General features: G+C 45.3%; 1 protein-coding gene across 1 annotated transcript in view; it reads right to left on the reverse strand.

Annotated features, from left to right (window-relative positions):
- Nucleotides 1-216: 216 nt before the first annotated feature.
- The window catches only part of nrg2b (neuregulin 2b), a gene marked incomplete at both ends in the record, with an annotated part of 58,390 nt that continues 43,880 nt past the window's right edge, over nucleotides 217-14,726 (reverse strand). The window contains 4 exons of the mRNA XM_083891783.1: nucleotides 217-690; nucleotides 9,899-10,082; nucleotides 12,235-12,450; nucleotides 14,414-14,541. Of these exons, the coding sequence (XP_083747909.1) occupies nucleotides 217-690; nucleotides 9,899-10,082; nucleotides 12,235-12,450; nucleotides 14,414-14,541 (1,002 nt within the window). The remainder of the gene's footprint in view (nucleotides 691-9,898; nucleotides 10,083-12,234; nucleotides 12,451-14,413; nucleotides 14,542-14,726) is intronic.

Below are 14,726 nucleotides of genomic sequence, written 5' to 3' on the forward strand. Positions count from 1 at the left end.
AAGTCTTTGCTGTTAGCTAGTAGACAATTTTTGCTGAAATGAAAATAAATATTTCATTTGTTTAGAATATCTGTCTGTTATACAAAATAAAAATATTTCTCCTAGGTGCAGGTCTCTAGTCCAATGGTTGTGTGTACGAGGGAGGAGGGCGTGTGAGGTGGAAGGGTGGTGGGTGGCAGGGGTGTATGAGTGGGTGTTGGGGGAGGGGGTTAAGTCTTAAAGGGGCATGTGGTCGGCCTTGTAGCGCTGCGACTGAGAGCTGCGGCTCTGCCCGTTGCTGCGTGTCCCTGGCCGACTCAGCCCGCGGTGAGTCCGTGTGTCCGTACCAGCTGATGAACGGTAACCCGGGACCGTTAAAGGTGGGTCCACATTCATGTTCTGCATACTAAGGAAAGGTGTGCTCTCCCCTTGAGCGTCATCTTCCTCCTCCTCCTCTTCCTCTTCTGACTGGCTGAAGCTCTGTGAGCTGTAGTCCCGTAGGCCCACTGACCTCTGCGAGACGTGTCCGTTGAGGCGGTTGCGCCGTGGGCGCCGCCTGCTCCGTATGGGTTCCCTTGATGAGGCGTACTCCTGTGTGGTCTCGTAGGCCTCTTCGTCAGGGAGACGGTAGGGGCTGGACGGTAGACTTCCTGTGCTCTCTGTCAGGTAGGGTCGTCGTGGACGTCGAGGCTGTCTATATAAACTTCCATCCTGAAACAGGAGACAGAGCAGAGGGACAAGACACAACAAGTAGGGATGAGCCAACCTATGTAAAACAATTTTTTATTAAAGCAGACATATTATATCATATTTCTACAAGTTAAAGTGATAGTTCGGAATTTTGGACATAAGACCTATTTTCCAACTCAGCCGGTGTGATGGTGACGTCTGGAGACGTTTTCAAGAAATTTCATTCAGTTCTTCTAGTTGCCGAGTTTGCTGATGCTATGGCTAGTGCAAGTCAATGATACAAGTTAGCATGGCATTAAAAACATTCATACCGACTCCACAGTGCACCCTAGGCAAATCCATTGTAACAGTGCACCCTAGGCAAATCTATTGTAACAGCGGACAGACTATCGATGTACATATCTGTGTTGATAGTGTTATGGTCTGGCTCACAAGACCACAACAAAAACGACCAAGGGAGGACGGAGGAACGATAATTAAAGATATAATTTATTTACAACTAATAGAATGTGCAACATAACCATGACCAAACAGAAACCAAACGAAAAAAGGAAACGGTGGCTCGGACGGAGCTTCGCTGGCGGCAGGCAGAGAGAGACCGAGCAGACTGCAACCCTCTAATATAGACACAGGTCACAGGTGTTTCCCATCAGGGCCCCGCCCCGCCATCAGCCACTGCAGGGGGGGAAGGGAGAATACAGAAGGAGAACACCTAGACCGGCCTGGGCCGTCACACCCCCCCCCATCAAAACAGGGTCCCACCAGGAACCCTGTGGACCAACCAGCCACGACAATTACAACAATAATATAAAGTACATTACCCAATACCCAGTTTTCAACATGTGAGGAAAACACCATCTACTCCCAACATCACCTGCGTGACCCCCATCCCTCCCAGCAACTGGTACCTGGAAGCAATTTAAGAGAGAGAGAGAATACACAACAGAGAAGCAAAAAATCAAACAGGAGCACGAGACAAAGCGTCGGCCACCAAGTTGTCCTTCCCTTTAATATGCCTTATATCTAAAGTATAGGCCTGGAGAGACAACGACCAACGAATAAGCCTCTGATTTGCACACCGCAGTGAGTTCAAAAATGTGAGAGGGTTATGATCTGTGTAGATCACCACTGGACCTGAGCCCACATACACTTCAAACTGTTGTAAGGCCCATATGAGAGCCAGGGTCTCTTTCTCCACCACAGAGTAGTTCAGTTGATGTTTGTTGAACTTCCTGGAAAAAAAACACACAGGTTTGTCAACAGCAACATCATCTTCCTGTAAGAGTACTGCACCAGCACCGACAAAACTGGCATCAACCTCCAACTTAAACGGACTGTCCAACCGAGGTGCAGCCAAAACAGGAGAGTCGCACAAAATCGCCTTGACATTCTCGAACGCCTGTTGACACAAAGGAGACCAGGTAAACGTAACTTTTGCCTTCAACAGGTCAGTCAACGGCGCAACAACAGTAGAAAAATTGCGACAGAAACATCTGTAATAACCAACCAAACCCAAAAACCTCATCAACTCCTTTTTTGTCAGCGGTGGAGGATAACCAGCAACAGCCTGAACCTTCGCCAGCAGAGGGCGCACCTGGCCCTGCCCAACCTGTTTACCCAGGTAAGTCACTGTGGCCTGAGCAAATTCACACTTTGCCAAGTTCACAGTAAGCTGCGCCTCGGACAAACGGACAAACAACCTCTGGATACGGTCAATATGGACAGACCATGAATCAGAAAAAACAACAACATCATCCAGATACACTGCACACCCTTCCAGATCACCAACGACTTTATTCATCAAACGTTGGAAGGTGGCAGGCGCGTTTCTTAAACCAAATGGCATGACCTTGTAAGAATACAACCCAGCCGGAGTGACAAAAGCAGAGATCTCCCGCGCTCTCTGGGACAATGGGACCTGCCAGTACCCTTTTAAGAGATCGAATTTGCTGATAAACTTGGCAGAACCCACCTGATCTACACAATCGTCCATCCGAGGCAAAGGATAGGAGTCTGGTTTGGTTATACTGTTAACTTTCCTATAATCTGTGCAAAACCGCTGCGTATTATCCGGCTTTGGAACAAGTACGCACGGTGACGCCCAAGCGGAGGACGACGGTTCCGCAATGCCATTTGACAACATGTAAGCAATTTCTGCATCTATCAACACACGCTTCTCTGCACTTACCCGATAAAACCGTTGTTTTATCGGCTTGGCTTCACCGACCTCAACATCGTGCTCCAACACACTGGTGCAGGACGGAGTGTCCCCAAACAGACAAGGAAATTTTTGAATGAGGCCAACCAACTCTGTGCGCTGTGCCTCCGACAGATGCCCCACAACGAGATCCAAGTTTGCCAACATCTGGGAATTTTCCAACCGACCAGACATCACCGCAGAGTCAAGCTGAGGTAAACCATCCTCACAAAATCTGTCACCAGAAACATTCAGTGTGTTACCAACACAAACTGGATGTGCACCAACATCTGGCACAACATCAGCTGACTCACCCTGCGACGGACTCTCCCGAACATGGTACGGCTTCAACAAATTTACATGACAAAGTTGATTCTTTTTTCGACGATCAGGCGTGGAAATCAAGTAGTTCTGTTCCGACAGCTGCTTGACCACTGTATACGGACCCATAAACTTTGCTTGAAACGGTGACGTCACCAAAGGCAACAGCGCCACAACCTGGTCACCTTCAGAAAAATTGCGACACTCAGCTCGCCGGTCATAAATGCGCTTCATTTTCTTTTGGGCTGAGGCCAATTTTTCTTTTGCCAATTCAGTAGCGGCATAAAGACGATGTTTGAACCCATTCACATAATCAATGAGATTCTGCGGAGGTTCTGCCTCCTCCCAGCCACTCTTCAGCGCAGCCAGTGGACCTCTCACCGTGTGACCAAAAACCAACTCATTTGGACTGAACCCCGTACTCTCTTGTGTAACCTCCCTTGCTGTAAGCAACAACCACGGCAAACCTTCCTCCCAATCAGCATTCAACTGCACACAATAAGCCCGCAACAAAGATTTTAATGTTTGATGGAACCGCTCCAGTGCTCCCTGGCTCTGTGCGTGATATGCTGAGGACTGGTTGTGCGTGACGTGTAGCTGTTTCAACACTTGAGCAAACAGGTGTGAGGAAAAGTTTGACCCCTGGTCACTTTGAATGATCCTTGGAATACCAAATATAGAGATGAACTGGCTGAGTGCACGCACCACCGCCTTGGCTGACAGCGTGCGCAACGGATACGCAGCAGGGTACCTGGTACTTTGGCACATCACCGTCAACAAATACACTGAACCAGACTTAGAAGGGGGAAGAGGACCAACACAATCAATTATCAGATGTTCAAAAGGTTCACATACTGCAGGAATGGGACACAACGGAGCCACTTTAATTACCTGGTTTGGTTTCCCTGTCATTTGACAGGTGTGACACGTTTTTATGTATGCTGAAACACTTTTCTTAACCCGTGGCCAGAAAAAATGACGCAAGATCCGGTCATAAGTTTTTGCTACGCCCATATGACCAGACTCATCATGCGCAACACTGAGAACCACATCACGGAATTTCGACGGTACCACAACCTGATACACTGGTTCCCCCATGAAACCCTCTCCGTGCGGCACCCACTTCCTCAGCAACACTCCTTTCTCCACAAAATAACCCTGTGCCAGGTCCTTTACCTCACCCACAGGACGCACAGACTCAAACAGCTCTGCTAATGTGGAGTCGGCCTTCTGTTCCTTCACCAATTCACTGCGAGATATAGAAAATGGAGAGTTAGACACACGTGACAACAATGATTCAGCAACAATGAGTTTTTGGTCAGCCTGATCCGCGCCACCGGCGTCCGGACAAGCTCTCATCATTGCGCGGGTCACAGCGCATGCCTTAAACACCTCCGGGAACCTCTTCTCGTTTTCATCTGGCCCCCGAGTACCAAGCGGTACCGGGACAACCAGCGGACGAGCCGGCTGATCCGGCCAGACACGGCCCCCTGCAACATCGTTCCCCAAAATGACATGGATCCCTTCTACAGGCAGAGCAGGACGCACACCCATGTTCACTACTCCACTGAACAGATCAGACTGTAGGACCAGTTTGTGTAATGGCACACGAAAAACTGACATCCCCATGCCTCTTATGGGAACAAAAGAACCCGTATCCGACTCCTCGGAAAACGGCAGAGCAGACCCCACAATGAACGAATCAAATGCCGCCGTATCCCGCAACATTATCACCGGGACTTTGTCCTGGCTGCCCACCAGAGACACGTAACCTTTTGAAACAAACGGCAAAAATGATTTCAAATCAGGATTCAACTGAATTGACGACGGAACATCTCCACACTGCCTCACAGCACCAGAAACGGGCGCAGCCATGGCAGCTGGCTTCACAAATCCGCCACCAAACTTAGTGCGCGTTTTACGCACAGGGCACTCATTTTTCCAGTGTCCTTTTTCGTGACAGAAATGACAAAAATCCTCATTCTCGCGGCCCCGACCTGGCAGCCAACTGTTATGACCCCGATCATTCCTCCTAGCCGGTGAAAACCCAGCTCGAGGCCTGTCCCAGGAGGACACCCCCCCCACTGGACCATCAGCACAGACAGGGAAATCTCCTCTGCCTCTCTTATGTGTCAACAAGTAATCATCAGCAAGCGCGGCCGCCTCCGCCGCCGTACTCACTTTCTTTTCACTGATGTATATTGCCAACCTCTCAGACACTGAGTTTTTAAACTGCTCAAGCACAATCAGGTCACCCAGCCCACCAAAATCTGTTACACCGGCAGCTGCACACCAGCGGTGAAAATGCGTTCCCAACACACGTGCGAACTCCAAATGAGACTTGTCCCCTTTTCTCCAGCTCCGAAACCGCTGTCTATACGCCTCCGGAACGAGCTCATAACTTTGCAAAACCGCAGCTTTAACCTTTGAGTAGTCACCGCTGTCAGACGCCGGCAGCGAGGAAAATGCTTCCTGTGCGCGCCCTGTCAACACACACTGTAACAACACGACCCTGTCCGCGTCGCTCCAAGCTCTCGTATTGGCTACACGCTCAAACAAGACAAAAAACGTGTCCACGTCTCTTTCATTAAACTTCGGGACTAACCTTAAACTACTCAAAATATCACCGGAGTCACCACTTCGACCCCCAACAAATTTACCGTCGCTCATGAGATTCAACCTCTGAGTTTCCAAGTCCAATTTAGTCAACTCAACCTGCTGCTTTACTTTTTCCAGGGTCACAGCCTTCTCCAAATCAGCCTTTTGCCTCAGCTGCTCCAATTCCAGTTCCTTCTCTGTCTCTAACCGGAACCTTAACGTAAGCAACTCCTTCTGCTGCTCAAACGTTAAATTTGAATCTGCAACCTGTGCACTGACTCTACCGGCAGCCTTTCCCTCCGCAGGTGGCCCCGACGCACACGCCAACACACCCTGATCATACAAATTCGCCAACACAATTGCCTTCACATTGTCTTTCAACCTTTTATCAGAGACATATATCTTATAAACCTCAGCGAGTTTCAGCAATTGCTCCTTTGTGCACTGCTCCACAAATTCCTCTGAAGGTGCCCTCACAAAATCCTCTACTCCTGCCATGATAACAGACGTGCAAAGACAAACTCACCAAGGAAACGAAAAAGAAGACACGATTATGGCCTCAATCCCAGCGGATGAACCCCCCCTAACTGCCTATCCATTTCTACCTAAACTCAACCCTAGTCTTCAGGGGATACTGATGGCGGGTACTTACGCACTCTCTACCACTAGTGTGACCAAGCGACCAGCAAGCTGGCAACCCGTCCGCACTATGGACGTGCTCCCGAGACAATCGCTCCAACCACTTTCACCCCACACTACAGTGGCACCACGAAACCCAAAGGGGAAACGCGCTTATCCTGCCGGGGAGACACCACACTGATTGCGAAAACCGAGGCCAACACGCAACTTCTCCCTGTATCCTCCTACACAAACACACTCACGTCTATCACAGCCACATACTTAGCCCAAAACAATTCCTCTCGTACAATCCTCACCTACGAGCGTTCCGACGGGGAATCCCTCACGGAACCCCCAGAATGACGTCACAGCAATCAACGCGCGAACATCAAACAAAGCGCTTCGCAAACATCAGTCATCAATCTCCGCAGAAGCAACATTACGCAACAACTTACACCAATAGGACGAGCCCCCATTTGTTATGGTCTGGCTCACAAGACCACAACAAAAACGACCAAGGGAGGACGGAGGAACGATAATTAAAGATATAATTTATTTACAACTAATAGAATGTGCAACATAACCATGACCAAACAGAAACCAAACGAAAAAAGGAAACGGTGGCTCGGACGGAGCTTCGCTGGCGGCAGGCAGAGAGAGACCGAGCAGACTGCAACCCTCTAATATAGACACAGGTCACAGGTGTTTCCCATCAGGGCCCCGCCCCGCCATCAGCCACTGCAGGGGGGGAAGGGAGAATACAGAAGGAGAACACCTAGACCGGCCTGGGCCGTCACAATAGAATGTTTGAAATAAAACCAACCTTGCAATTTGAAGGATTTATGTCTCAGCAGCAGCAGCAGCGCGTCATACGTTCCGGCAGCGGCGGACTGATTCCGCTGCCGGAAGTATATTGCTGAGAAAGTAGTCCCTCAAAAATCCATGCGATGCGACGTTAGTTTTGTTTCAAATATTCTATCAACACAGATATGTACATCGATAGTCTGCCGTTACAATCTTTTTGCCTCGGGTGCACTGTGGAGTCGGTATGAGTGTTTTTAATGCCATGCTAACATGTATCATTGACTTGCGCTAGCCATAGCATCAGCAAACTCGGCAACTAGAAGAACTGAATGAAATTTCTTGAAAACGTCTCCAGACGTCTCCATCACACCGGCTGAGTTGGAAAATAGGTCTTATGTTCAAAATTCCGAACTATCCCTTTAACCTAGTTCCCTGGTGTCCTAATGAACCACAGCAGTTCAGTCACCCTGCCAAAACAGCCCTGTTCAGAACGCTCTGTTTTGAGTGCCTGTCTCTTTAAATGCAAATGAGACACAGGAAACTACGTCAGCGTCACTGAGGCTCCGTCAGGTAACAGCAGTTAGCATTTAGAAAAGCGTTCATTTGCTGACTCCAGCCACATTGCCGTCAAATATAAAATGTATCCACTGCACACGTAAATCCTCTGAGGCTGGAAGTTTGTGTAGAACTCTGTGCTGCACTGTGCAGCCAAGAATAGAACACTTCCCGTACTTCCGCTCTTCCGGATACTATTGCCCTCTTCTGCACTCTCGTGTTTTTTAGGGACAAAGCGGAGCTCCACAAGACAACAATTCCAGGAATGTCTCATTGTGACGTAGCAATGAGTGCAGAAGTCAACATTGCGTGTTTTATCTGCTGTACTTAGACCGAGTCGGACCATAAAAACATGAGTGAGTCATCTTTTTTCACACTTTGCCGACCAATAGGGCCTCCAGAGTCCCAAATATAAGTATTAAAATGATTAAAAGTTGATTTTGCATTATATGTCCCCTTTCAAACAGATATGATGCGTATATACCGTAAGACCTGGGTCACTTCTAACTTCTAACGTCTGCTTGTCTGCGGAGATCGAACTCGAATACACCTCCAATTTAAATCCACACAGACTGCACATGCTCCCTGCAGCACAACATGTTCTAGAACAGTTGGTGGCTGCTCGTTTCGGTCAAGAGAGTACAAACAAAAGAGGGAAAGCGGAATTCTAAAAGTGAAGCAGACCCTCGTTCTGTACACGACAGTGCTTCACTAAGTACGTGCTGAAAAGCACAAGAACATGACTGAAGGTTTCATATCTCTGTCGCACTGGCGATAAATGCATCAACACACACAGCTAAGTTGTTTTGTTTAAAAGTGATCAGATTGTATTGTAGATTGTATCAGATATAACCTGTTAGGCCTGTCAAAATTAACATGATAATCTTTGTGATCAATACAGTCGATTTTAACGTGATAAAATAATTTAGCGCAGTTAAAAAGTTTGTTTACTTCTGGTGTGCACTGACCTCGGACATGACAGAATTATCCACGTGAAACAGTCACTTGCCTGCAGTCAGTCAGATATGAGAGACAGAAATAGTAGCTGAATGGAGAGAGGTGAGGGATTGTTGGGGCGGAAGGTTTCATTTTAAGAAGCTGAGCGACGTAACCATCGATAAAACAAAAGTTGCCTTGGTGTCACGGCACAATTTATTGACAATGACTGGAAGTTGCAGAGACCTGCGCAGTGGAATTCTGCCACATCGCCAACGAGTGGAACGCAAGTGGCAAACTAACCACCATAGGCACAGATAGTGTCCGTAATACGCTGGCAGCTGCCCCGAGACCTCTATTTGGACACCTAGCCTGCATGGGTGACTGTTCTCTCCCTCTCATCACAAATGTGAATGTCTGAGTTTCTAAGGACATTCTCGGGTGGATTTTCTCTACTAATCGAGATTAATGAATTTCAAAATGTGAGATTAATTTGTTTATTTTATCTATTGACAGGTCTATAATTTATAGATAGCAAAAATAAAAACATGAACCAGAACATTCCTAAGGAAACCACAGACGCAGCTGAGTGACAGGTGCATGACGAGTATCAAAAAGAAGTGATCCGTCTCATCCATCGCAGTTCGACCTACTTACAACGAGAAGGTGTTTCAGACTTTCACAATCCACAGAAAAGCACAATACGATACATTTTACTAAACTGTATTTTAAGATCGAGGACTTTTGTCCACCAATGTAAAGAATTCACAGTAATAACCAAAATACTTTGACCAATCAAATTGCTTAACGTTCAGGTTTTTTTTTGTGCAGTAGAATTCACTCTTGAAACTTTTTGTGGACACTTCTTTGTATGTTTGTCTTGCTTTACTAGCTGTATTTTCTCCTTGGCTCCATCAGCCTTGAGGTAAAAATGATCACGTCCTATGTGCAGGAATGTTGTCAGACAACAAAGTTTCAAAATACAACCACGCTCACAAATACAGACAGAGGAGCCAACGCACTGCATTTTTATTTGTCTGTCACTGAACTCAAAGTTCTCTTCTTCTTTTTAATTCTTCTTATTAATTAAAGTGCGATTGTGCAAACATTACAGTGAAATACAGTTGTATTGCGATTAATTATTGTGGTTGAAAAGGTTTAACTCGTAACTCTCTACCGTAATATAGTTTGCCAAAATACCTCAGGGCACTGTAGCAGTGGCTGGTCATCATCTCTGTGGTAGGCAGCAGCAGCAGGAGGGAGGGAGAGGGCGTGGCTTGTGTTGGGCGAGGTGATCTGGAAAGTGGGCACCTGGGGCGGCAACAGGGGGTAGTGGAATTCCACTGGAGACAGACGTGCAGGCGTGGTCAGCGCCGACACGTACCTGGACAGAAGGAATGACGGCAGATTATTACAGCATCACCACAGAGTAGCACAAAGCTCACACATACTCATTTATATATCCATACAACACACACACACACAGACACACACACTGTAATTAAAAATGGATGCAGTCTTCTGGCTTAAAAGATAAAGCTCAAGAAGTAGGACAGAGATCGCAATTAGCCACCAAGGGGCAACTTCAATAGTTGCAAAAAGGACAATGTGAATGGAGTCTATGTAAAACACGCCCATTTCTTACTTTATTTATAACAATGTTTACTAGGACATGATGTCGGTTTTTTGAAAATAATGTCCCCATTTAGAGAAAAATAGATGAAAAGTTCAGCACATATGAAGCGTACAGTTAGTAGAGCTGAAACTAACGCTTATATTTGTAATTGATGATTAATCTGTCGATTATTTTCTCGTTCTCGATCTCGATCGTTTGGTCCATAAAATGTCAGAAAATTTTATCTGTGTTTGCAAACCAGGAAATGTCTTGTTTTGTCCACAAACCAAAATGATTCAGAATTCTTTGTTATGTGGAGCAAAGAAACTATATAAAAAAACATATTTATAATACAAATATTCACATTTGAGAAGCTAAAACAATCAGATTAATGGATTATTTGTTTCAGCTCTAAGCATCATCCAAGAGGAGCTCTGGTTGCAAAAACTTTGCAAAATCACTCATCTTGTGGCTTCACAACGGTAGTTTTTCCGAGTCCATGACAACACATGGACAAAATGTAAAAACTGCACAAACAGCTCCAACTGCACCAGGTTGGCTTCACAACAAAGAACATACAATATACAGAATAAAGGATTATAAAAATCAAGTCGACTGTTGACTCACAACGTAACACAATGTGTCATCATGTGACTACAGTTTTACAATTCCTGTGTGTTTGCCAGTGATCGTCACATCAGTAGATTTTTTTGTAATTAATATATTATATGAATATCATGACATCAGTGGGCTATAAAGACAGGGGATAGGAGCCACTTCTCTGATTTTATTGACACCGTCTCTGACACTGAGGCCCATCCATCTGTGCTTACAATCCACGCATGCTCTTCAGAGGCATAAGAGCTGGGGCCAACCCAGCATGCTCTGGACAAAAGGAGGGATTCACCCTCCAGCAAAGGACTAAGAGAGCAATGTGAAACTTCCACACTTCAGGTGGGTTTAGTGTTTCCAGTTCACCAAACCTGCAGGTCTTTGGAAAGCACCCTCATACCTGAAAGACAATTCAGCCAAATGGCCATGGTCACATGCATAATCTTTACTGAAATTCTTTCAGGAGTTAGTAAATGTAGAAAAATGGACAAGACACTGTACTCAGATCGTATAAGATCATAGGTCTCATAGAGACACCTGTTAGGTCCACAAAACTACTATTTTCAACAATAGATAACAGCTACTACCCCCCTAAATGTCTTGATTTGACCACTCCCTCACCTGCATGAGAGAATAGAGAGAGTGGGTATTAATTAATGCACCTAAAATTTTACAAAAAAAATGTACAGCCAATCAGCTCGGCTGCTTTGCCTTGGTAGGAGCAGAGAAAACTGTACATTACAGAGTACAGAGCAAATATACCAAATGTCCTGTGTGTTTTGCTTTTTTTTGATTATAAATAATTAAAAGATCCACGATAATACATTAATATTGTATTTTTTTTAAAAAAGATTTTCAATGCAGCCCGACCATTAGTGACCCTGGTACTGACTCTGTTCTGGTCCCTAAAAGACTTGGTTATGGTAGTAAAAGCCTGTTTCCATGAGAGAGTTGCAGTGAATTCTGGGACATGTAGGAAAAGACTGAAGGAGTACAGCAGGGAAAGAAAGAGAAATGTAAACACCACAGTTATTTACAGCTGTGAAAAATGCGTCTTGAACAACTGAATCCAGAATGAAACAGAGAGAGTGGATTTTTACTTTTACAGACAAAATTCAAAGATATAAATAAAAATATTCCAAGGGCTGTGTTTCATTCTCTGTTCACATTCAAGTAACAGGATAACACAAAGGTTAGTAGAGTTGCAAAACTTCATAAAGACTTGCTGCCACTTGGGGTCGCCAAAGAGCATGTGAGCACAAAAGAGCCAATGGTTTATCATGACACACATACCATCACCCCCTCCTACCTGTCGCTGTGAGGTGAGTCTCTTAAAGAATCATAAGAATCCCCGTACTGCATCCCTGGCCCAGACGTGTCCGCACAGCCCCAGTGGGCCGCCCTCCGTGCCATGCATGCTGGGCTGCTACACTTACTGGTTCCCACAGAGCTGGACAGCCCACCTGACTGGCAGTCTGAGTTCATGCTCTCTGTTCGCTCCATGCTCCACGTCTGCTCCTCGTGTCTGCAGATGTGCGTGTTCACACAAGGATTACACAAGGTTAGAAAAGCAGGGAAGAGGAAGGAGGGTTCTGAGGAACATTAACACCAGGGCAAGAAAATAAACCAAAAACAACAAAAACAATTACATGACATCAATATCAAACAGAAATAAACACACAGTATGTCATTGTGGAACCACAGGAATTACCGTATTTTTCAGACTATAAGTTGCACTTTTTTTCATGGTATGGCTGGCTGCAAGTAGTGAAATATGCAGCTGAAAACGGTAATCGAGCAGCAGAAAGAAAGTTTGGAGTGAGTGAGAAACTTGTGAGGGACCAGCGAAAAGCGGAGGATACTCTAACTGCAATGAAGAAAACAAAAAAAGCTAATCGCGGGCTAAAAGCTAGATGGCCACAGCTAGAGGAACAAGTTGACAAATGGGTGCTTGAACAACGTGCTGCCGGCAGAGGCTTGTCAGCGGTGCAGTTACGTCTCCACGTACGTCTAACTTGGTGTTACTGCTTCATGCAACGCAACAGCCTCTCTATCAGAACACATACAACGATTTCCCAAAAACTGCCAGCAGACTTCCAAGCCATGGTCGAGTGAGTTTCATGAAAAGCAAGTAATTGAGCACACACGACGCCGGATCATATTATTAACATGGACAAGGTCCCCCTCACGTTTGACATTGTGAGAAAAAAATGTGACTTATAGTCCAGTGCGACTTATATATGTTTTTTTGTTCTTCATTATGCATTTTTAACTGGTGCACTTATAGTCCGGAAAATACGGTATCTGTTTCTGAGAACTCAGGAAGAGCTTTGATGGCAGAACACGCAGCAAACAGCAATGAATAGTCGTGACCCGTGAGTGACTAATATACACAATAAAACAAAAACAAAATTGAAGGCAACACACTGGCTAAATAGTAGTCCTCATACATTTCCTTCCTCACTGTAACGTTTCAAAGGTTTGACCCAAACGTTATAGCAGAGATAGTAAAGCAGACAGGGACATTAAAAGGTGACAAAATGATGTTTCTGTGAATAGAAATACGTTTTTCTATGGATTTAAACAGTGTTGGAGTTTGTAGTTTTTAACAGTAGTCTTGTTGACATTCTAATTAAGGATGCATGATATTATCAGCACAATATAACACATATGCAAACACAAGATCTGGCCATATGACTATTGACTGCAACATAGGCTGCAACCTCCTTGACTTTTGTGCTGGTGCCCTCTGCAACTATTTTGAGTAAGCAAAATATTATGTTAATTTCACTACAGAAGAGACTAAATGACCTCTGCAGTTGGGCGCAGGGGAAACCGTGTATATATCAGTTATCAACCCAAACACTCCCACATGTAACGTCATATCAGATATTGGCATAAATGTTACATAGAAACACAGGGTCATATGATTCATTAAAATATGACCTGAATAACAACCAGCTGGGAAGAATACACAATAAAGCAGTCAAAGTAAAGCTAAAGTTGATTTGTACAGCACATTCATTTACACTGAACCATATTGACTTTTTGATTTGATTTTTTTGAAAGTGTAGCACAACAGCATCACCTTTGCCAACTTAGAGACAATATCCAGTGTGGTCACAAAGGTGGAATCCCCCCACTATCACTATAATCAGGGTTTATAGCAACAGCAGTGGGTGTGCCTGTCGCTTCAGGAGCTCATCTTTCCATGTTTTGTAAAGTTACTCTTGTGCCCTCTAGTGGCAAAGTTGTGTACTCCACCTGAAAAAGTCTCATCTGTGTTGCAGAGGTGAATTCCCACTGATTTCAGACATTGTCCCCCATGACCCCATTAATATTACACAGTTTTTCCCACCACCAAAATACTAGGGATACTGAATCAAAATGGAGCTTGTAAGACCTTGTTTAAAGATAAATATGTATTACAGTACATGCACTCATGCTTGTTTTGATGTGCGTCTGTGAGTGCATGTGTGTTTTATCACCTTGATGCGTGTGAGGCAGTGGTAGAGTGGTGGGAGCGGGTCGACATTCGGCTGCCGGCGTAGTTGCCTGCGCCCTCAGCTCCGTGGCTGATCACACACTCTGTCGTGGGGACGCTCTTAGAGATGTACTGCAATCGGCACATGGAAAAACACATTTTCGATACGTTTATAACCCTCTAATTGTCATCATTACAAAAACACGGAGCACATATAGTAACATAATAGATCTCGCCCGCTTACACCCAAATCTAAAGAGTAAATCAGCATTTTTAGCTCATGGGAACACAGGAGCTGCTGCTCTACGACTGTCTTA

This window comes from Microchirus variegatus, assembly GCF_963457635.1.
Source record: "Microchirus variegatus genome assembly, chromosome: 6".
In the NCBI taxonomy this organism is placed as follows: Eukaryota; Metazoa; Chordata; class Actinopteri; order Pleuronectiformes; family Soleidae; genus Microchirus; species Microchirus variegatus.